The sequence below is a fragment of the Manis javanica genome, unplaced genomic scaffold (genome assembly GCF_040802235.1).
Source record: "Manis javanica isolate MJ-LG unplaced genomic scaffold, MJ_LKY HiC_scaffold_35, whole genome shotgun sequence".
Classification (NCBI taxonomy): domain Eukaryota; kingdom Metazoa; phylum Chordata; class Mammalia; order Pholidota; family Manidae; genus Manis; species Manis javanica.
The window spans coordinates 424,510-448,875 of record NW_027332181.1 but is presented as its reverse complement, the minus strand read 5'-3'; the positions used below and the strand labels follow the sequence as shown (position 1 = coordinate 448,875).

The 24,366-nt window shown below is 42.1% G+C and overlaps 1 protein-coding gene across 1 annotated transcript in view; it reads right to left on the bottom strand.

Annotated features, from left to right (window-relative positions):
• The window catches only part of LOC140847667 (protein mab-21-like 3), a 50,553-nt gene that overhangs the window by 2,675 nt on the left and 23,512 nt on the right, over positions 1-24,366 (bottom strand). The window contains 8 exon segments of the mRNA XM_073228394.1: positions 1,914-2,108; positions 2,598-2,619; positions 2,621-2,774; positions 5,210-5,414; positions 5,416-5,502; positions 8,117-8,254; positions 15,521-15,755; positions 22,485-22,637. Coding sequence (XP_073084495.1) covers positions 1,914-2,108; positions 2,598-2,619; positions 2,621-2,774; positions 5,210-5,414; positions 5,416-5,502; positions 8,117-8,254; positions 15,521-15,700 — 981 coding nt within the window. The 5' untranslated portion in view covers positions 15,701-15,755; positions 22,485-22,637.

The window sequence follows — 24,366 nt, the reverse complement described above, 5'->3', positions numbered from 1 at the left end:
TTCTACTGTGCCCCGTAGGCAACTTCAATTGAAAAAGTTGCCTTAAAATCCTCTAAGTGATTGAGAAGCCACTGGAATAAAAGTAAATCTTATGGTGTATGCATTTCTGTGATCAGTCAGGGGCCGGGAGGCCCTTGGTGGCCCTTTTCAATCTTGCCTAAAATATTCATGCCACTTAATGTCACTGTTTCCATCCATCTTAATTGGGAAGCAATGAAGTCAGTGGTTAACGTTAGGGGGCTTTACTATGAGACAGACTGGAATTTGTATCTCACTCTGACTCTGCCTAGTGTGGCCTATAGAAAGGTAAGCAAGCAAGAAGCTAAATCCACCGAATGAATTAGACTATCTGCAGGAAGCTCATGCCCTCGATCAAGGAGAACAGGTGTGTGATTTTAGGGGAAGATGTTCGGGGACATGTTGAGAATGTTGAAACTCTGGAGAGAGGCCTCTGTATGTATAAGTGAGATGTTAACTGATTCTTGGACAGGTCAGGGAGGACAGGTTATTAGGGAAGATAAGAAAGCAAAGCAAAGACTAAGGATTTTGTGGGAAAAAAGGTTAAATAAGATATGAAGTTATTCATTCATTCCTTTGATCAACAAATATTTACCGAGTAACTGCTATGTACAAAGCACTGGGAGAGATGTAAGTGTTCAGTAGCAGTTGCCTTTAAATAACTTACTTCAGAGCTGAAAGAGCAACATGGAGCTGGAAGATGCTTGTCCACTAAATGAGAGGGGCACAAGTAGGAGCATGCAACGAAGGCATCACACAGACAGGTGGCTACCCCAGAGACCTGTGACCCCTGCGTAGCAGATGGTGTGAGAGAGGGGCTAAAGCTCCCCGACAGATATTAGCTAGGCTTGGGCTGTTTTCTGTGAGTCTGGATCCCCCGTGTGCTGCACATGGTGTCCTGTGAATGCCCAGTTCACCATGTGTGGTCGGAAATTTGAGAAAGAGGAGTTGGGAATGTGATTGAAGGCAAGGAGTGCTGTCCCAGTCCAGATCAGGTTCTGCTGCCTTGAGCCCTCACAGAATGCAGCAGCTCTCCCTGATGCTCCCCACTGCACTTGTGGGACCCTTTGACCAACATCTGCTCCCCTGCAGACCATGAGCTCCATGATAGCAGGAATACGTCTGTGATTGTTCACCTGGTACCTCCAGGTGCAGCGCACACGGCAGGGGCAGGTCTGGCCCCTAGTAAACATTTGCTGAGTGAAGGCACTCCTGAATGTATAATTTGGGTTTGGGGCAAAAGGAGACAGGTGCTGGCAGAGCGAGGGGAAATCCTTGCCCTGTGATCTGGAGCCCGGAAGCTCAGATTTGCCACAATGCTCCTGTGGAAATCTGAGCATTTCCTGGTTTGCCCTGTGCTGAGTGTGTGTGTGCATGAGTGGCTGCACGTGGGCTGCAGTGGGGACTGAGTCATAACACCAGAAAGAACATGAATTCCTCCAAGGTTTGAGCAACTCACGAGATTTCACCAGAGTGTAGGTTTCTCAAGGGCAGAGACCATATGTAATTCACCTCTGAATCTCAGCAGGTATCTGGCACAGAGTGGGCACACATGTTGGTTTGCAGAATGAAGCAGATTGGAAAGACAGTGAGAGAGAGGCAGAGAAAGAAGAAAAAGAGGGAATGAGAAAAGAACAAAAAGAAAAAGAAGGCAAGTGGGTAAGGGAAGGGAAGAGGAGGAGGCTGCTCGCCTGGGCAGGGGTGTCGTGCATACACTTGTAGTCCGGGCTTATGCATCTCTATACTGAGTGGTAATTTGCAGGATGGCAAATGAGGATAGTAGAGCCCCATCCTGAGCTCATCACTAACACCCCTGTTCTGAGTTGCTCTGACCTGGTCCTACAGAGGGGACCAAGAACCCCAGCCTCCCTGGATGGCCCGCAGCCTACACTCACCTGCAGATGGTGGGATGTGATAACAGGCCTCTTCCCTGGACACCAGACATCCTCCTTCATCTGCCTCATGGCCTGAAAACATCTCCTGCGGCAGCCCTCGTCCTCATCCAGCTGCTCCAGCAGCACCTGCTCTGCCTGCAGGAAGCTCAGCTGCCAGTGGTAACTGGAACAGTCCAGCAAGGCAAACCCCAAAGACTGAAGCAGAGGAAGACAGCGGGGAGACGAGAAGGACGATGCTTGCTAGAGTAGAAAGCCACCTCCAAAGCAGTCCACTAGTCTGGGGCCCCCGCCACCGGGAAGGCAGTCCATCTCACAGGGGACACGGAGGGCACCTCGGGGCAAGCAACCTTGCACTTGCGCACGTACTTGGAGAGGCCGTGTCTGCTTTCCCTCGGGCACCGGTTCTCCAAATTGAGCCCAACGAGAATCACCTGGAGCTTTTAATACTCAGATTTCTGGGCCCTGCCCACTCGGTTTCATTCAGTAGGTCCAGAGTAGGACCCAGGAACCTGAATTCCTAATAGGCTGACAGGAGCTGCTGCAAGTTCTGGGGCCTGCACTTTGAGAACCACTGATCTAGGGAAAGCTGTTTTCCTTCCATTGCCAGTTGGCAGTCAGTGATGCCCCAGCTGGTTAAGCTGTGAGCGCCTCTGCTCTGCTGACCTGGGGCCTGCCGACCCATACCTTGATGCACTCCACTCTCTGGAGAAGGCCAGCGCTTCAGACAAGGCGGCCACTGGGCTTTCCCGGACCAGGAGGTGGGGATCTCCACAGCAGGGGCCAGCTCTAGTTCCACCTGACAAGTGGATGTTTCTATGGCAACCCAAACTGCGGAGCGGTTTGTTAGCATGCTGACTTTACCTGATTGGAAGTGGCAGACAATGAGAGAAAGCTCGGCTCAGTATGAGCATTCAAAGAAGGAACTGGGGAGCAGTGGGTCTGACTAGCTCTTTGCAATGGGCTGGGCAGTGCTCAGTATCAGCAGCACGCCAAGGGTGGAGTGTGTATGTCAAAACTTAGACCATTAGCTAAGTCCTAAGCTGCTGGAACATCTCATGGTTGGTGGGCTTTTCTTTTTTCCTTCTCCCCAGCCCCAAGGCTTTGGTGATGCCTTTTCTTTTAAGGCAATGGATGCTTTTCAGAAGTCTTAACTAAAAGGAGACACAGGAGACAAAGAAAAGGTATGGCATTGGCTACTGTAAAGGAAGTCCCAGCCTTATTTAGGACAGTCCTTATTTACCCATCTACCTTCAGTGGAGTTTGGCTTAACCCGTTTTGTATCTGTGTCACAGTGTCACAGATGGCATTTGTTTCTGCCACCCATTAAGCCTCATGTATTTATCATCACAAGCCCTTGCGATCATAAAGTACTTCAAAGTGTGTCATAGCCACTGACTTAAAGGGTCGAGTGCTTGGAAAGACCCTGCTGCCTTTCTCAGCCAGACAGAGGGAGAGAGAGAAAATAAATGCATCTGGTAGATTTTTCCAGCTCACATACTAGAATTCATTTCTAATCTGTTCTCCCTTCATTCAGAAGATAGAGTAGTTTTTTGGTTTGTTTGCCTTCATTATAGAAAAGGATGAGGAGGCAGAATCTATTATTGCTTTTCCTCGCTTGGAGATGAAAATGGAAGCTCATTCATTCATTGTGTTACCCGGTTCAAAAGGAAGACCTTCCTCTCTTCGGCTGGGATGTGATGAAGAGCTTACTGTCCGGTCTCATCAGAACTGCCTGATGACATCTGGCACTTCAGCATTATTTACTGGCAGCACCTCATCAACCTGGCCGGGTTTGAATCTCTTATTTGCACTTTCACTATTAACACTGTTGCAAAGTGAAGACATGGGCCCCTGCTGGAACCAGCCTTCCCAGCCCACACCCCACCTCTGCCCCTCGCTGCCGGCTCACTCTGCGTACTTGATGTGTGACATCAGCATGTTGCTTAATCTCTAAATTTCAGTTTTCTCACCTGTAAAAACAGGTAGAAGATAGTTCTAACACTACAGTGTGGTTTTAAGTGTTAAATAGTCTATGAAAGCATCTGTATATAGTAAAATCCACTGAATGTGAGCTATTTCTATCATGGAACCTTTCAGAACTATTCTGTTTTAGACAAGTAAATGTACACCTAAGTCCTTTTCTTTCTATACAAATGAATCACATATTATTGAGCATTTGAGTTTTTTAATTATCTGGCCTGGGAGTTTTTCATAACTGTGTGTGTGTGTACACATATATTTCATTCTTTTAAAGGCTGCATAGTAGTCTACTAGGCAGAAGTAGCATGATTTATTTAATTTTCCTTTGTTAGCCATTTAGATTATTTCTAGTTACTATTACAAAGCCTAAGGCAGTGGATATCCTTGGACATGTTTCTTTCTGTATGCGTATGGACATATTTCTAGAACTGAAACTATTGAACTGCCAAGTAAGCATACTATAAAAATAAAAATGGACTAATTGCCCTTTAAAAAGTAGGCACCAATTTACACTTCCAAGGGCAAGGCATGAAAGCGCCTGTTTCACACACTCACCACTATACAGAGCATGATTCACACTCCATCTCAACCTGTTCAGTATTTTAACATACATTCCTTGAAATGTTAGATGGCACATTTTTTTTTCTTATTTTTCCTAGCAGTTCATATTATTTTTCTGAGCCTTTTTTTTTGGTCATTATTTCTATTGGTCTGCTCATACTTTTTCTTCTTGGCTTATACTCTTACAGTTAAGTAAATTAGTCCTTTTTTACCCCAGTTTAAAATTCATCTTTTAACTCTACGTGAACAAAAGGGGTGGGGGGGACACATATGCCACATTATACTGTAGCTAAAAAAAATTGGGGGGCTATAAACCTAATCAAGTTCTTTACGGCTTCTGGGTTTTCTGTTTTGGTACAAAATTGGTGGTTTCCAAACATGACAACACACTGGGGTGCTGTAGTCGGTTGGAGGGTGTTGTAGAGATGTGCCATTAACAAAACTCTGAGGTTTGTGAGGAACTTGCTTTGTAAAAAGAATACCCAAGTTTCTAAGCTGGCTTCCTAGGAGTGCATAGCCTGAAGCCGGTGCTATCTGTGACACAGCAGAAACCGATTTAAATCCAGGGGAGCATGTTGTGAGTTTGAATTCCATTCTTCTATGTGTCGCAGCAGAAAAAACTGGTTCATATTATGAGGGCTGAACAGATGTAAAGAGCACATGATCCATTCACAGGCGTGAGCTTCAGATAACACCCACATGGAGGAAAGGGGAAATGCCAGACATTGCCCTTGGACTTTTCCTGATCAGCTCACCTGAGAGGTGACAGGTCCCAATTGCATCTTCAACCAGTTTCCGGAACACGTGGAGGACCTTAGTGGGCACAATATACCCTTCCATGTTCACGTCTGCCTGGTGCCACTGCCATAGGCTCCTCATAAACTGCTCCACCTGCAGCCACTGCTGCAGGTCCTTGGGGTCCCTCAGGGGGCAGGAGAGCCTGGCACCCTGCAGGGTGTTAGTACCGCCAGCACCGCTCCCGGGCCTCCCTGTACCCGGCCAGACCTTTCACTGGGACTGTGATGAGGAACTGGCTGGGGGCCAAAACCTGGAGTCAGGAAAGGAGAGAGAATGAGTGTGGGTCCTAGATTCGGGAGGCCACAGAAATCCTCAGGAAGCTGACCTGCTGAACCGGGCAGCTAGTTAACCACTGACCCTCAGCAACGTGAGGCAAACAGAGAATTGCAACTGCTGTTGCCAGAGATTCTGTCTTTGCCCTGCCACTAACTAACCCACTGAAACATCTCAGGCAGGTCAGGTACTGAGTCCTTGTTTCATGACTCTGCAAGGAAACCGTCTAGAGGGCACCTAAAGTTTAGGGGGGGAGAAGGAAAATCTGGGAAAGGAATTAGCATTGACTGGGTTCCACATTCTAACTGCAATTCTCATGCATTAGCTGTTTAACCTTCACAGTTACACAATGAGGTGGCTTTGTTAATGATTCCCAGATGAGGAACCTGAGATTCAGAGGGGCTCTGAGATCTCAAGGACACAGAGCCAGTAAGTGTTAGAGCCAGAACTTGAGCTTGGGCCTTCTGATGGCTTGTTCAACAGTTGTTTTTCTACCCTGGGCTGGCTCTCAGTCAAGAAAGAATGACCTGGAGGGTTAAAGAGCTGGTGTAAAGAGAGGGCGGGAAGGGATGGGAGAGGAGGTAAAAGCATTCTGTAAAATGCCTCCCTTTCTGTTTGACTGTACTGGTGACCCATGGCCAGTATTAATGACTAACACTTAAAAAATTACAGGTGCAGTGAAAGCCTGTTTATGGAGACAATGTGAGCTAGTGAGATAACTCTGTTTATGGAGAAAAGCAAACAATCAGTTTATCTACTGTTTCTATAGGAACCAGTTCAGGCCAATAGTCCAAGGAGTAGAAGAAATGGGTCAATAGTACAGCACCACCAAAGGGCACGTGACCTTTGACCACATCACGTGGCAGCCTTCTCCACTCTGCGCCTTTCCCCATCAATCAGCCACGCACTGGAGGAGCTGCCTCCTTACCATGGGAAGTTCTGACAGTGGTATTCGGTTAAACTTTGGTTAACCTCTGCCTAGAGCCTAGTCATCCACCAGTTCGGGGTTGAACACAAAAATCAGCAACACTGATTCTGCCTCATTCTCAGAGAACAATAGTTTGATGCTTTAGCGGATGGGTCCGCAAGGCTTCTAGTGTCCATAGAAAGGTGATGAGATTAAAAGAGAGGGGGTAAAAAACTGCATAAACTATGGCATTTAAAATCTATACGTTATTTGAACCCACATGCCTGTGAATTCAAGAGCACAGCTGTAATGTTACTAGTCATGTAAATGGTGCTTAAGAAATACATGTTGAATTTGGTCCAAGATAAAATAAAAGCGATTTTTATATGCCTCATTGTTAATTATTTTCAAAATTTAATGTGCAGAACAGGATATACATAAATGTAAGATATATTTTAAGCTATAAAATCTGGGTGAGACCACAGAAATTTCCTAGGATATAGTTCTAGGAAAAGTGTTGCTATGTTTCTGTTCCTAGTCACTGTTCTACATTTGTCTAATTTGGATTGGCAGGGAGGTAGACGTGGGCAGATGATGTTCTGACATTCCAGGATCCAATCTCATTTTATAACTTTTATCCCAGGGTAAATTTTCTAAGATCTGACTATGTCCCCAGATCTACATGTCCCAGAACTTCTGGTGGTCCTTGTCCCCACCAACCTTGAAATGCGCTGGACCAGTGATGGTCTTTTATTCAGGTACTAACTCTTTTGCTCATTCATTCATTCATTCATTCATTCATTCACTGAAGCTGAGTGGGCCATACACCATGCTGGTGCTAGGAATAGACCAATCAGTAAGCACGATCCTTACAATCAAAGAACTTACAGTCTTGTGGAAGAGACAGCGCATGAATATGTGTAAGTTTAATACAAGGGAAAGGGTTCTTATGTGCCAAAAGAAAAATCAAGATAAAGGAGCATGGGAATTCAGAGTGACTCAGAGCTTCACCTCTCCAATCTCTGAATGAGAGCAAGTCATAATGTCTGTTTCACAAGGTAGTTTGTAAGTTTGAGCTCATTTCTGTGAGAACAGTGTTGCCCACAGCACAGTGTTGCATGCACGGTGACTGTCACATATGGGTCCTGGTAGCTTATGGCACTGTGGGATGCTACAGCACGGACAGGAGTGGCACAGCTTCTCCTGAAGTTTCTAACGGCCACCCCTTCTACTTTCTCCCTTCTTCCACCTGCAACCAACAGACTTTCTCACCAATGTCCTGAGTTCCCTCTTACCTAGTCCCCAGCCTATAAGTGCCCTACTAAATAGAGTAGGTGCTTAATAAATGAGTATGTGCTGAACTCACTTTAATCACTACGGTGGCACGTGCTTTGGAGTCAGAAACCCCGGGTGGAGTTCTGGCTTTAGGGCCTACTATAACATAATTAAATCATTTGGCTTCTGTAAACCTCTATTTTTATCATCTGTAAAGGAGGAATGTGGGGGCCACGGTGAGAAATCTGTGGAATGAGTTTGTGAATGGTAAATACTCAGGGTTCCTGCAGAAACGTGAGGTATGGTTAGTAATCTCAGTGCTGTGTGTGTCTGTCAAATACTGAGACTTGCCTGCCCAGACTTCCTGGCTCTGTGGGTGGGCAACTCAGAGCAAGTGAGACCTGCTCACCTTAATGTTCTCATTGTATGTGTCAGAGTAAGGGACGGCTTGAAATCGTATGTCTTGGTGGCTGATTTCTGTGGTCAGGTGGACAACCTTCTGCACCTCTTCCACAATCTGGGAAATCCACTGGCGCCGCAAGTCAACCTGAGTGTGAAGAGACCCGCAAAGGTGGTTATTTCCAGGCTACTGTTTTAGGTGGCGTGGTCATGGAAGTCCTCCATAAGGAGGTGACATTTGAGTGGGCCCTGAAAACCACTTGGGAAAGCAAATTCTGAAGCACATATATGCTTGGTGAGGCTCAAGGGCCAGAAAGGAGGCTCCAGGGTTTTGTGAACTTCAGTGAGTGTATGAAATGGGATAATAATACCTGCTGTCCAGGTAGTTGACTATTAAAAGTTTAAGGCATGAAAAAATTCAACAGATTTTTTTCCTGCTTATGTTGTTGGTCAGGGATGGTTTCCTTCTCCTTCATACTCACCCTCTCCTTTGGCTACTAGACCGATAGGAAAAGGTATGCATTTGTTTCTTCTAATTTGCACAGCAAATCTCAAAGAACTGGAGAATACCCAAATGAAATAGAACACCAAAAAATACAGGCCTTAAAGGATACTTAAGGTTTAGGGGGATAGGTGTTTGTGGGAAACACAAAGGAACTTTCAGTAAACTCCAGAAGAGTCAGAAAAATCCACATGAAGAAGTGGGAAGAGTCTGCAAGGTTTTCTGAAATGGAGAGTCTCTTTGTTACGTTGCTCAGGAGGCAGCTGCGAGCTGGTGCCATTACAAGATTCTCCCTCAGAGAGCTGCTGCTGAGCCTGGCCGGGAACTGGTAAGAAGCAGTATTTGATACACCTAAATGCAACACTCACCCGTGAATCTTTATATTCCCCTTGCGTTTTACATAATGGTTCTTTCTATACATTCTAGAGTATTTGAAGACACCTGTAAACTGTTCAAGAAAAAAAGCCCAAGTCAGAGAGATTTCTATTTGTTTCCTACATTAAGTCATCACCAGTCCAGTCACCTGAGACTTCGTATCTCCTACCAACAAACAAGCTATCTACATGTGGACATAGAGCTCAAATGTGCATAAGCATCTATTTGCTCACATATCTTATGTCACATATAAAGTCAGTTCTTCAACAGCCATGTATTTAGCACCTGCTATGTACCTGGCACTCTTTACATTGTGGGGCACAGAAATAAGTAACACAGATAACCCTGTACTCACAGTGTTGGGAAACACAAACATAAGTACAGAATGTGAGTATGGGGGCTATGACAGGAAAGTGGAGAGTATCTCTGGGTACAATGGGGCAGTTGGCGTCATCTGCAGCCTGAGACCTGTTTATATGTATATATCCCTGCACAAGGACTGTCTTTGAACATCTACTACACTCCAGGTGCCTAGGAGTAACAAGAAATTTAAGAGGCCCTTGTTCTCAACGAGCTTGCAATCTCATTGGAAACAGGATGAAGATTTAATTCTTTTCAAAATCCACGTGTCTTGTCTGACCTTAAACAAGATGATCATGTTATACTAGCTTTAAATATCATCTTCTTGCCACCAGTGGCCACTCCCACCCCCCAAAATGTCACCCACTATATTCATCGCAGGAGAAAGGACCAAGGGTATGTGTCTTGAGCATTTTGTAAACTATCAAGATGCTGCATCCTCCAAAGTGTGGAAGTGGAAGAGAGAAGGTGGTCACAGAGAGGCCACATCACTTACCATGCCAAAAGGAAAGAAAATTGCTTTTTGAGGCCTATGATTAAGTGTCCTCACCAGTGTAGGACTTCTCCTATGTGCTGTGATTCAACACCATTCAACCAATTTCTGTGGAACATCCACTTCATGCCCAGCTCTATGCACATGTTGTCAAGAAGTTTACAGATGAAAGGACAAAGCAAGACAAACTGGAAAGTAAAATCACAGCACTCTAGAAGTTTGCACAGGATGCTATATGTTCTCAGAAAAAGAGAGATGTCATCTCGTTTGGAGGTTGTAGGGAAAAATCAACGAAAAAGAATTTTGAGAATAAGGTTAACAGCAAGCAATCGAGTGAGATAAGGCCTGAAAAATGTCCAGTTTGGCAGCTAGAACAGGATTGATGTGTTCAGGGAAGTGATGAGCATTAAGCCAGATTGCAGTGGGTTAAGACTGAATGGGAGATGAGCTAGTGAAGACAGGCGAGCAACTCCTCCAGGAAGTTTGGCTAGAGAAAGAAAAAAAAAAGGACAGCAACAGGTTTTTTCAGAACGACACACAGGTTTGAACACGTTCAAATGCTGAGAGAAAACAGCCAGTGAAGAAGGAAGAGGCAAGTGGAGAACAAAACCATTGAGTAAGGACTTCCCAGCCAGAAAGGTGTGCAAATCCAGGATCCTGGTGAGGAATTCAGTTTGGGGTATCAGAAGCAAAGAAAGGTGGGTGTGAATACAGATAAAAGGGTGGGGATTGGTAGGAATCAGATTTTCTGTGTGACATCTATTTTCTTTATAGAGTAGGAGATACAGCAATGTGCTGAGAGAGATGGAGGGATAAAAGGTAAGGGACTTCAGGTGACGGACTTTGGAAACAGTTTCTCTAATGAACAAGGTGCAGGCTAGGCACACATGTAAAGGCTGCCTGGTAGTGCCAGGGCTCGTCTGTGGGCAGGTCCATGAGGCTGTGGGATACCAGTGAGCTCAGACACCAGAGGATCTCCAGCACCTCTCATCCCCGCAAAGCTAACAGTGGGAGCACTAAGACTGGAGTTTTCTGGGCAAGATACAGACGATAAAAGAGCAAGGGAAGGTTTCAGTGGCAGGCCATGTTTTCCAGCCTGGGTGGGGACTGACAAAGTCACATTGGACAAGTTCAGGGACTAGAAGTCTGATCAGGAATAGCGGGAAAAAGTAACACAAAGGCTAACTGGAAAGGACATTGCCGTCAGGGTGGTTGGGAAATAGTATTCTCAGATACATAGTTACGGTCTCAGAATGTGTCGGGGACTAAGGCTAACATCCCCCAAATTCTCCAAGTCCACTGATGTGACTCCATAGAACTTGAATGTTAGTTAACATAATGATGAGTGTACATACGTGTTATTTTTCATTTCCCAAGTAAATAAACTAATGGAAGATTTCTAATACTGACACCTTCAAATAATTTTTAACTGATAAAAGCTTGAAATAGAGAAAGCATGCGCATGTGTGTGTATGCCCTTAACACACGATGAGGGGCCTATTGGTATAGGTTCTTCATGATGAATCTCTTCTACAAATTAAGCCCTCATTTGATGGTGGAATTTTCTTACTGGGTAGGACAAGTTCACACACTCCTTAGAAGATATCTATAATCTCTTACTCATTATAATCTTTATTATCTGTTTTTATTTCTGAAGGTGACTGAATAAGGGAGTACTTTTTGGACCTATAGCCACATATTCTGATTTGATTTTCTTCATCCATCACTTCTGCTGCAATTTAGACTCAGGGTCTTCGAATTGGAAGAGACTTTGGAAGTCATCTTGCCTGGTGTACCTTTACAGAAAGCCAGAGTGACAAGGTGGTTGTCCTAATGTCACAGCAGTTGTTACCAGGACGACTAGACCTAACACCCAAGTTCTCTAGCTCTTTCTGTCCCACTGTCCCACATCCCCAAGTAGAAGCTCCAGAAGTAATACATGCCATTACCCTCTTTCTGAACCTAACCATGCCCTCCATTTGGAGACAAGGATCACTAAATAGCAAGTGCAAAGTCTCCATTTATCTGGGCATCACTGACTGTCCCAGCATCCCACAGGCACACAAGAGCAACACAGCAGGGGCCTGACAGTGATGCAGGGCTTAGCCAGGGCTATGACGGGAGAGCCCTGCCCTGGACAGGCCTGACCTCCAGTGCCTGAGCTGCTCAGTGGAGTGGGAGCATCCTTCCCGTTAGGTGGTGGGCACTCCCATCCTCCGAGTCTCTGGCTGCACTCCTGCAGTGCGTTCTTATGCAGGACCCAGTCCTGTTCAGCAGCTGTAGAAGGGGCTTGTGCTGGGCATTTCCCAGGCTGGGTCCCCCATAACTCCTGTCATTTCCATGGTATAAATCACAAACTAGGCTTTTTTCCTCTGCTTGTCCTGACCACAGCCTACTGAGGTCTGAGCAAGAAGATTCCAGTTCAGGGTGTGGAAAAGCAGGGAATGGGCCCGAGGCAGCTTTGCAGGGAGTGATCTTGGAGAAGGAAGAAGGCTCTCCCACAGGTAGACACCTGCTGCCAGTCGAACCCCAGAACCTCTTTATTGACTCTCAAACTTCAGGAAGAAAGCAAGAAGCCATTAGCAGCCTTAAAGCAGCCTTATCACAAAATGTATTTCATAGCAAAGCTTGGGAAAAAATTGAAGGGGGAAACATGACAATTAAGCAGATGGAATCAAAGCAGGTTCAATTCAAACTTGATCTCAGAGGCCTGTTTAGGTTTCTAACAGTTAAGTTTAGGTAACTAACACCCTCTGTTGATTAGTCCCATGAATAAAGGTGTGTTTTGCTTCTTAAAAGACTGCGTTTATGGATGTGACAGAGCAGAAGTGGAGATTAACGGGGTTGAGATACTCAGGCACATGATGCTAGATGTTGCTGGGCCATCTAACCCAACCCTGCTATGAACTGACCTTGGGAAAGATGGGCCACATTTGTTAGCATTCAGATTCAGTTACTCTAACTAACACAGAGTTTATGCAAACAGTCATCAGAGGCACCCTTTAAGGGCACCATCCATTTTGGGGGGGCCTCCCTCTGTGCAGGACATGCCTACATGCCCACATGCACATACCCACCCCCATTCCTGGCTACTTCCCTCCTCCCCAGCTGCAGTTCCAGGCCCACTGTTTTCCCACACATCATTTGCTACTATTAATAGCTCAAGTTGGTGAACAATTACTGTTTCAAATATAAATTATTGAGAAGTTAAGGTTATTCCCTATAATAACATCATTCTGATAACGTTTTCATAAGAGATGGGTAGAGGGGTGGTGCTAAATAGTGTACCAGGAAGGTCACACAGGCCTGGTCATACTTGTGAGCATGAGGTCTGTGCAAATGTCATCCATAACAAAAACTACCAGGGAGAAAAGGCTCAGCACTTCCTTCCACACGATAGGAAGTCAGACTTTTAATTTGGGAATTGTTTTAAATCTAACAATCAGTTTAAAAATAAAATAACGACAGATACCATCTCTAGCTTCAAGAGATGCTAGAAAGCCCTTCCATCCTTTAAAGGGATGAAACCTTAAATTAAGTGATGCATAAGGATAAGACAGTAGGCTTGTTACCACCACATCCACATCTTTGCAGGCTAATTCTTCCACGAAGCACAGGATCTTTGCAGCTCCCATCTGTAGCAGAAGCAGAAGCACCAGCAGCCCCGTGGAGCCAAAACTGGTGTGTCCCTCCTGTATGCAGGATGCTTGGTAAGGATTAGCTCTTCTGAGCCTCATGATAATCCCTTAAGGTACATGCTATGATTATCCCCATTTTACAGATGAAGACACTGCAGTTCAGAAAGCGTAAATAATTTGCCCAGGGTCCCAGAGTCAATTAAGTCACACAGCAGGGATCCACAGCCAGACAGCACCATGCTGAAGCCCATGTCCATAAACACTGCTCTGCTCTGTCTTCCCAAGGACAAGGAGACCAGAAATGAAAGCCAGGCCAACTTCTTGAATGGGGTTCTGTTAGCCTGGAAGGACCCTCCTGTGCTCTTCCACTTACTAGAATCCTACACATGCTCTAAGGCTTTGTCTCCACTCCTCTGTTTGTGACTCACTTGTCTTGTCAGAGCTAACGCTCCTCTGTCCTCCTCCAGCACCTTTACTGTACACCTCTACTGTAGCCCTCATGGTTGCCATGTGTTATATTAAACTTTTGCCTGTCTGCACAAGGAACTTCCTCCTTTTACCTCTGGAGTCATGCACAAATCTGCAGGTAGGGCAGAGCCATCCTGAAAGATACCTGAAAGACAGAAGTGCACTCTCACTTAGCACCCTACATCCCAGCCCCATGTTTTGGGCACAGTGTTTTGCACAAAGCAGGTGCTTGGTGCGTGTTTATAGAGACACAGAGGGGTTAGGGGAGGATATGGCTTTCAGGTAAAACAGAGCAGACTGAAACCTCAGCACCTTCATTGTCTAGCTGTGTGACAAGTTATTTACTCCATATGAGCCTCTGTATTTACTTACATCTGTGAGAATGGAGGTAATATGCGGTGTCAGATGACTGTTGATAAACTTGAATGAGATCTTGTACGGCCTCAAGCTGCCAGCACCTTTTATACTATTCTTGCATTATTTTCAATGAACCCTGAAGCTAAACCCTGAATGCCCATTTATAGCTCCCAAAAGGAGCTGCATAATGGGAAATCACTTTGTTTGCTCTAATTTTAACTACCTAATGTAGCTGTATAAAATATAATTACATATAATACTATTATATAAAAATGAGTATGTGTAATTAATATAAAATGATTATAAATTATATTTATATATAATATAAATTTATATATAAAGTATAAGTGTATATATATAAAGTATAAAATTATAATATATAATAAAAATATAAAGTACAAAATATATACAAAGTATAAAATTATATATATAAAGTATATAAATTTATATAAAGTATAAAATTATAATCCATACATGTATAATTTTGCTATATAAAAACGTGTTTTCTCTGTTTATCACTCGTAATGGTTTTGCCTGAGAAATTAACTTTCCTTATGACAGCAATCATGAGCTCTGCTTTATTTACTTGTTAAGGCATGAAAACCCTGCACAAGTCCCTGACTCTTGGTTGAAATGTTTTAGTTCTAAGGGTGGCTCTGTGCCTTAGTAGCTTCTTATGTAAATGGAAAGCCTTAAATTAGATAATATTTAAGGTCTCTTCAAGTTCTAACATTCTAAGAGTCTAAGATTCTATAAAGTGAAATTAAATTAATTCTTAATTGACATGGACTAAAAATATAATGATACCTATTTTTAATCTAGTGGTTTTATAGTTTTCAAAAAACTTTACTAATTTCATTTACTCTCTTTCAATGACGCTGATGAGGCCCTATTATCACTCCCATTTTACAGAGAAGAAACTTGAGGCTCAGACAGTAAAGTGTCTGGCTTGTGATCACAAAAGTATTAGTGGCAGAGCTGGAGTTCCAAGTTCTAACTAACCCTCTGTTCCACATTTTATACCCAAAGTGCCTCTGGTACTAGACCCTCAAACTGAGGACTGAAATATGGTAGGTCTTGAAACACTCTTAAGAGAAAAAGTCTTGGGCCCTGAGGAGCATTTTCTCCATCTGTGGAAACAGTCTGAAATCCCTTCCGAATCAGGTTGGTGGGGTGGGAGGGCTGGGAGGAGTCGGTGATGACACCAGCAGCAGTCCTTACCTGATTCAGAAGGCAGTCTCCTATGCTTACTGCAGGCAGCAGTTTCATGGCTTCCCGGTCAGTCCTGAGTGGCACAGCAACGATTTGGTTGTGGCTCAGGGGAGGGCAAAACCCGTGGGCTGCTTTCCTAGTAACACTAGTCTCTGGGGGCCAAATTTCTCTGGGAATGTGTACAGACATGCCTTCTCAATTCTTCAGTTCTCATTTCCAAATTGGTGGGCTTCCATGAGTCATCCTTTGGGGAATTGCAAAAACAAGAATTTAAAAAGGTTGTCAGTGAAATTGAATTTGAGTCCAATCTGATTTCACTGTATTAGCTCTGTTGACTGGTGCTTTGACCAAAGGGCAATTTTCCAAGTTGTATCTCACACTCAAGTACTTAAACATTCTATTCAGTGCAGAAATAGCCCGTAGTTGGCTTCTTCCCACCTTTTCATGCTCTCGTCCTGACACTAGATGCACCCTTTAAGCTCAGTATCTTATATCTCCTTGTTCTTAAATTGTTGACAGTAAGTATCCCTTGCCCTCCAATCCAGAAAATCCCGAAGATTGATTTACGTTCTTTACAATAAACAAATAGGGAACTGCCAAACAACCAACCTGGCACCCATGATTATGCCTACAAACAAGTGAGCAGGTCTTGTCAACCAGATCAGGGGTACAGCAATTTGCATGTAGGAAAGCGCACACACACAGAGCACAGAGGCATGGAATGAGCAGTTACAGATACAGGCACACCCAGGAAGAGCACAACAGGGACCCTTCGGCTCACCTGCTGACCTTTAAATATAATCTCCCTCTTCCCACTCGAAAGCTGGCAATAAAAATAGTCAGTGTAAACAGGCCCCTTAGGAGTCAAGGAAACATTCAGGTCTGGTTTTGCCAGCAAAACCATGTTGGAATACAGCTCAGGCAGTAAATTCCCAGTCTGGCTGGCTGGGGCTAGTTTTATTTATGATTAAAAAAAAAAAATTCACAATGGCCCTATCTCCCTGAAGTTGGTAAACATCAGAGTCTGCTATCAGATGATCTGAAGAAATTATAGTGCTTCTGGGAGCCCAGCTCACTTCTGGGCAGTGTTCCAAAGCACGGGTTTTTCCAAACCCACCTCTGAGGGCTACCTCTGATTTCCCAGCAACGGTGCTGGCTTCCTGGGATACTCGGCTCTCTGCGGCCACGGCCCCTGCATGTCTTCCGTTCTCCGCCAGGCCTGAAAGAGATCCTCGCAGCTTCATGCCCCACCCGCCTCATTAGTCTCGTCTTCATCCAACTTCCACAGGTTCCTTCTGTGAATCTGCAGTCTGCTAGAAATAGTGTAAAGCTACTCCTCCTCATTACTATCTTGATTTTCCATTTTCTTTTATTTATAATTCTAAATCTCTTTCTTTTGATATCAAATGCTCCTGAATATTTCAAAATCTCTTTCCCTGGGCTTCTCTTACAGCTGGTCAATAGTTCCAAACTACTGGTTTTTCATAAACAGAACAGAGTCTCTCTCTCTCTGAACTTCTAGTAATTCAGAGCTCTCTCTCCACCTCATTTTCAACTTCATCAAAGCCCTCCTGTTTCTCCTAGGTGCTTGTTTTGTCCTTACTTCTGCCTTATTATAATCATTAACCTGAGAGTCCCTTTCCTCTGGGGTGGGGGAGGGGGCTTTCCTGCTGTTCCAAGGTTACCCCAGACATCTGTCATCAGATACACAAAATTTCATCATTTTGCACCTGTGGCTGCCCAACATCAACTGCTCCACGACTACAGGGAATCAAAATGTTGAAACTGGAATTCTCTCTCACTAGGGCCCAGTGGCATTTGCCAGATGTGAACAGGGAAAACAACAAACAGTGCCAATCAAGGAGCCTGGGAGGTAAAGAAGGAAGAGGCATGTGCTCAGCATGGCCTGCTACAGTCTGATTTGACCTAGATGCCATACCTTAACATCCAGAGCCTTAATTTATTTCTAGAATTTTTCATAGGCCACGAATGGCATTTGAGCACCTGTCATGATGAATATAATGGATGTGAACCTATAAGATTTTAAGGTTCTATATAGCAAGTGGCATAGCTATATGGAAATAGCGGTGTTACTGAAATAACCAGTTCCTTACTCCATAATACAGTTCCTTCTGGGCAACGGTTCCAAACTACAGGCCAGTCCCACAAATGCAGGACCTCTGACAGATTGGCGAAGACAACATTTCTGTGCAGCTACAGGTCTCTGGTCAGCTGGATATTGGATTAGCAAATATGTATATATTTAGCAATGGTTTGCCTGTAGCACTACACTATGCCACTGACAGGGATTCAAACTTAAGTCCAATTCTCCTTCCTCAGCAGATAAGCATCCTCATTTCTCATGACTCACCCTAAATACCAGTATGAACAAGTAAACCCGCTTCGGCACAATTTCTGTTGTGAGGATCAAGAAGTTATTTTTTAAAGTCAGTTTAACAAGGTATTCAACATCCTAAACCATCAATAGGAGACGTCCGAGGAAGATAATGTCACCTGGTTCACCAAGTTTGCTACTGATAGACCAGCAGCTGAGATTTTCATCCCAGGAAGGATAAAGTTTGTCTTGATCCAGATCAACCCGAAATATACAAATTTGTTAAAGTTCTCCAAGGTTACAAACTCTGACATGACTCAAATATGACAGCTCCAAGGACCAGGGGTAATTATCCTGGTTGTGAAGAAGGCTCTAAGAGTCAACAGGGCTAAGGTTCTGTTCTGTGCCCCAGGGTGACCCAGCACCTAACACATAACTGACCCTCAACAAATAACGGTGGGCATTTATTATAAACATTATAAAGTTACTTTCTAATAAAATATTCCGAGATATGTAAAATCACTTTGTAAATAACAAGTTTAATATCATACATGCACCTGTGACCTCTTAAGCTACTATCACCTTTCATAGAAAGACCTTATATAAAAGAACTTAGCAGAGTACCTGGCACATGATAAGACCTCAATAAATATTTGTCTTCATACTCTATTTTTTTCCCTGAGGAAAATGATCCTTTTAATGTATGTAAGAAATTCTCCTGGTCTAATCTCCTGTGTAAGATCTTTCATAAGGTTGGTCTTCATATCTCTTCAGAAAGCTATCTCCTTTCCTCTCATACCAGAGACGACAATTGAGATAGTTTGAACTTGATCTTTGTTTAAGTTCAGAGGTAGAAGACACCCAACTCAAATGCTTCCGTGGGCCAGGCAGGTGATAAAATGAATCAGGATAGAAAAGAACAGTGGAAAGGAGGGGGAGTCTGTGGTGGATTCAAGAATATATTCTTGATCTAGGATATTCTTGTGTGTGTGTGTGTGTGTTTGAGAATACTGTACTATCAAATACATCATAATACGAAGCCTAGTCCTCTACTCCAAGCTCCTGTAATACTAAAATTGTTGCAGTTCCCTGAAAAAGCCTTGATGGCTTCTGTGGGCTCTTACACCAGCAATGCTCTCTGCTTGGACATTCTGTCATTCACTGGGCATTCACCAGGCCAACTTGCATTTGTCCTCCAAGATTTGTCTCAGTTGCCACTTGCTTTAATTCTCAAGGCTGAGTAGAAGCCTCTGTGAGGTGCTCCTAGACCACTTGCTGGTTTGCTTGTACTATCTGTCACCTATCATACCATATGCTCCTTGAAGGCAAAGGTTTACCTTTTTGATCACAGTACTTGACACAGAGTAAATGTTGAATAAATACCGGTGGAATGTATGCATTCATGCAACAACAAATGAATAAATGAGGGTGGCCCCTATTCTCATTATACAGAATTGCATTGTTACGGTAAATTCCAAAGCCCATTTTTTGCCTACAGCCCTGTGTAACCTGATTCCTGCCTACTTTTCAACTCTCAGCTTTTACTACTCTTCTTCCCACAATCCCATAGTTCTAGCCCCAGTAACTTTTTTTTTTTATTTCTCTAAAAGCATCAAGCTAGAAAGGGTGGCTTAATAAATGGTGCTATAAATACTGGCTCCTCATCTGAAGACAATTAAGTTTTCTTCACCTCACACCATATTTTTAATGTAAAATAAATTCATATTTAAAAAACCATTTTAAGAGAATATATGTATAATGTAAGAATTGGGTCAAGAAACCCAGAAGATATAGAAGAAAAGCTGGGTATATTTGATAACACAAACATTACAACTGATTATGTCAATAAAAGGTACCATAAAAAACTAAAAAGTTAAATAATAGCTTGGGATAAAATATTTATGAGACAAATGAAGAAATAAGGTCACTATATGTGTCAACAAAGAGCTTACAAATAATAAGTGAAAGACAAATATCCAAATAGAAAATACAGGCAAAGGACAGTAGGAGAATCTTTTCCTCCCTCCCCTCTTTTTTCTCTTTCTCATTCACAAATCACCACCAACATTCAATCCTGTGTGCCCCTAAAAGAGCCCTTAGGCCCATCCATCCATCCTCTTGACTGTCATTACCACTGCTACTCTACACTGTCATCGTATCTTTCCTGGACTATTGCAATTCCTTCTAAATTATCCCTCTACTTCCTCACTTGCTCCTCTCTGCACCATTTCCACACTGGAGTGAGAACTCTTTTTTTCTAAAAGAAGAGAAAAAAAAATTCTATTACATATAGACATATGGGAGCCCCACAAATATATGAGACTCCTGGGGTTTAAAATTCCACTGGATCATATCACTCTCTCACTCTTTCTTCAAATCCTTACCAGCAACAGGATTTCCTACTCTTTTTAACACTTGCCAGTCACAGATAGGTAAAAAGTGATATTACTTCTTCAGTTCATTACTTTATTTTGCATTTCTCACACTGCAAGGTGAGCTGAACATCTTTCCCATTTTATAGTACTTCTGAAGCATTGCTGGTATAACTGAATAATTATTCCTTTTGGAAAGTAATCTGGCTATCTACCCAAATTTAAAAAATATATTCTAGAAATCTCACCCTTGGGGATCCAAAGAAATAATCATATATAAGACTATCAGATACTAGTAATAATGATGCTGTCTTTAATAATAATAATAGCTAATAATGCATGCAAGAGAGATAAATATTGATCATCAAAAAAATTGCTAATATATTAAGTACACTTTATATGCCAGGTACTATTTAAAATATTTTATAAATATTAAGCTGCTTTATCTACAAGACAGCCCAATGAGATGAATACTATTATTTTCATTTTACAAATAAGCTGGAAAATGTAAGTACAAGGATGTTAATTACAACATTATTTATAATGCAGAAAAAGGGATTGGCAGTGGTGGAATAACTGAATAAAATGGGACCATCTATATTACACAACAGTGTGCAACTATTTAAAAGAATGATTAGGATTAGTGGTTCTCAGCCCTGCCTATACATAGGATCATCTGGGGAACTTTTGAAAAACACAGATGCTTGGGCCCCACCCCAAACCAATTAAATCACTGTCTGGGGGCCAATTACGGTACAAGTCATTGAGTTAGATATTTGGCAGTTAACATGGAGGGCTGTCCATAACAAATTGCTAAGCATGCCTAGAAGGATATATACTATAATTCCAGTTTTGAAAACAGTGACATACAAAACACCCACTTGTGTGTTTTGTGTGTGTGTATGTGTATGTGTGTCTCTATATCTGTGTACTACAAATATAGTCTGAAGATATAGGTACATACAATATAGATGTAGACATAGTATACAAATTATATACTGTTATTATAACTATTCCATATTATTATAATATACATAGATAATATACATATTAATATATTATTACATACATCTGATATATGATTATTTCTTTGGTATATTTATATAAATAATATAATTTGTAATAATGTGGGAAAGATATAATAATATGTAGTATATATTTATATTTCCATATAGTAACATGGAAAAAGTATTACATGTAAAACACAAAAAAGTATGGAAATAAACATATGGTTTTTATTAGTTAATAAATGGGGTACAAATGACTCAGATTGGATGTGGGAGGTGAAGGCTAAGATTGAATCAAAGATGACTTTGATTTGGGGATGATGGTGGTTCCTTTTTCTGATCCCCTTAAAACTGGATAAAGAGCAGATTTTAGAGAAATATTAAGAGTTTAATATGAAAGAGATGAAAATAATCATAAACATTAATAAGTAAATCTATGGCATAAGGTTTGGAGAAAAGACCTTTCTTATATTATTTAAGCCATTCTAGATCATCAAAAAATATAGATGACTTGCAGCATTGTTTGTTTCAAAAGCAAAAACTTTGAAACAAAGGGAATGCCCATCAGAAATGGAGTAAATTGTGGCACATTTATACCATGGACTATTATATAGCCAAAGAATGAATTCTGTCTATAACAGTAAATATGGTGGGGTGGGGTAGGAATTTCTACACTATATTGTTAGGGAGTGAGATGCAGAGAAAGTTTATATATTATCCAATTTTTATAAAAAGAAACAACAAAAACAAAACCTAAATGGTATGTGTATGCAAATGCAGTGATACAGAGATTTATTTTTCTTTTCATATTTCTAATGTTTCCACTAGTAGTAAGAATATATTAATTTTATGATAGAAAACATAAACTAATCAATTAGGTTTGTTGATTTTGAGAAATCTTTAAGATATCTAAAGGAGATCCCCAGTTGTCAAGATGCTATAAGGCCTGCTGTTTGGAAGAGAGGTATGGGCTGGAGGTCATCGGGAAGAGTCATGGCAGCCAAGGCGCTTGAAGCCATAGGCAGAGAGAAAACTACTAAATGGTGTGTGTAAAGTGAGTGGAAGATAAAATCCAAGACCAAGCCAGAAGGAACTCTAGCAAAGAGATGTTCAGTGGAAGAGGAAAGTGCTAATGAAAGAGACAGACATGGAGCTGAATCTTGTTGCTAAGACGAGAGAGTTTTGTGATACTTTAACTTTTCCTATATTTCACTCTCCCACTCTACAGTATCCTTTAAAATTAAACAGCCCATACTCACTGTTAAATCCAACAGCTTGGCAGCCACCAGAGGAAGCAGAACAGGGGTGGATCCTCCAAAGCCTCATTCACAAAGAACTTCATCATTCAGTCCAGCTAGTGGCTCCCTCGGAGGCCTCACTGACCCAGGGTTCTCCAGTACACAGATTCATCCCTAAGTACCATTTGTCACAAAAAATTACAGTCAATTGTTTAACTTGATGGCTGTTTAACTTCACCTGAGGAGGTGAGTAACAGTTGGGGCAAACAACAGACTAACTAAGAGCTTAAAAGGAAGATATGGAGAATGAGATGTTCTTAGGGGTTTTGGAGAACAAGAGTATATTTCTCAAAATCTAGCAGGCTATGTCTATACATAGGGTTGTGCATAGTTCCAGGGCTATAAACATGTTCGGGAAAGATCTGGGAAGAGCCTAAGCTCTCACCTCTGGCTGTCTGGAGGCTTTGCACAAGCAGAAGTAAAGACTGATGCAGAATTTTGAACTGCCTGGCTGTTTGTTGAAGGCAAAACCCCACACACAACACAGTCGCTTGGCAAAGGCTGGGAGACATTGTTTCCAGGTAGTTAAGAAAATCCATGTCCCATCATTAGCTGACCACTAACTTAAATAAGCAAAGACTTCCATGGCCACATACAACAGAGAACCAAGACTAGAAATTTGGTTCAGAAAAATCACTAAACAAATAAAAATAATTACAATAGATAAACAACAGACTCTGGGGAGAGAAGGAATCTGATCAGAGTTGTAATGCTGTGTATTTAAGATGTCTAGTTTCCAACAAAAAACAATGAAGACATGATGGCACATGCACAAGGAAAAAAACAATCAGTAGAAGCTGTCCCTGAGGACACAGACACATTGATGTATTAGACAAAGACTATGTCAGCTATTCCTAAATAGGTTCAACACTAAAGGAAACCACATCTAAGATCTAAAAGAAAGAGTGAGAATGTTTCATCAAGGAGCAAGTGTCAGCAAGAGACAGAATTTATGAAAAGGAACCAAACAGAAATTCTTGAGTTGAAATGTACAATAACTAAAATTAAAAATTCACTGAAGGGGATCAATATCAGATATGAGCAGAAAGTAGAAAGAATCAGCAAACTTAAAAAGATAGGCCAATTGCAGTTATAATGTCTGATGAGAGAAAATAATTCAAAAAATAAATAAAAATTAACAGAGCCTCAGATACCTGTGGGACACAATCAAATTTGCAATACATGCATTATAGAAATCCCAGAAGAGCAGAGAGATGAGGGAAGACAGTATATTTGAAGAGTTCCTAAATTTGATGAAAAACACTATTCTGCATGTACAAGAAGACCAATAAACTGCAAGAAGGAAAACTGAGACATTAACACCTAGACACATCATAATCAAACTGTTGAAAGGCAAGTACAGAATCTTGAAAGCCTCAAGAAACAAGTAACTCTTCATATAAAAGGGGTTCTTCATAAAGTTAACTGCTGATTTCTCATCAGGAGCCATGGAGCCCAGGGAGCAGTGGGATGAGAGATACAAGGTGCTAAAAGAAACCCTGCCAACCAAGAATTCTAGCAATTCTATCTTTCAAAGGTGAGGAAATTAAGATAGTCACAGATAATACAGAACTGAGAGAATTTATCACTAGCAAACTGGCTCTACAAGAAACACTAAAAGGATTCCTTCAAGCCAAAATGAAAAGACATTAGACAGTAGCATGAGTCCATATAAAAGATAAGCAACATCAGCAAATGTAACCATACAGGTAAATATAGAATATGAATGTATATTTTTGTATCTCTTTTTTCTCCTAATTTAGGAGACAATTCCATAAAAAAATAATTGGGAATCTGTGTTGAGAGGCACATGAAGCATAAAGATGTTATTTGTATGTTAAAC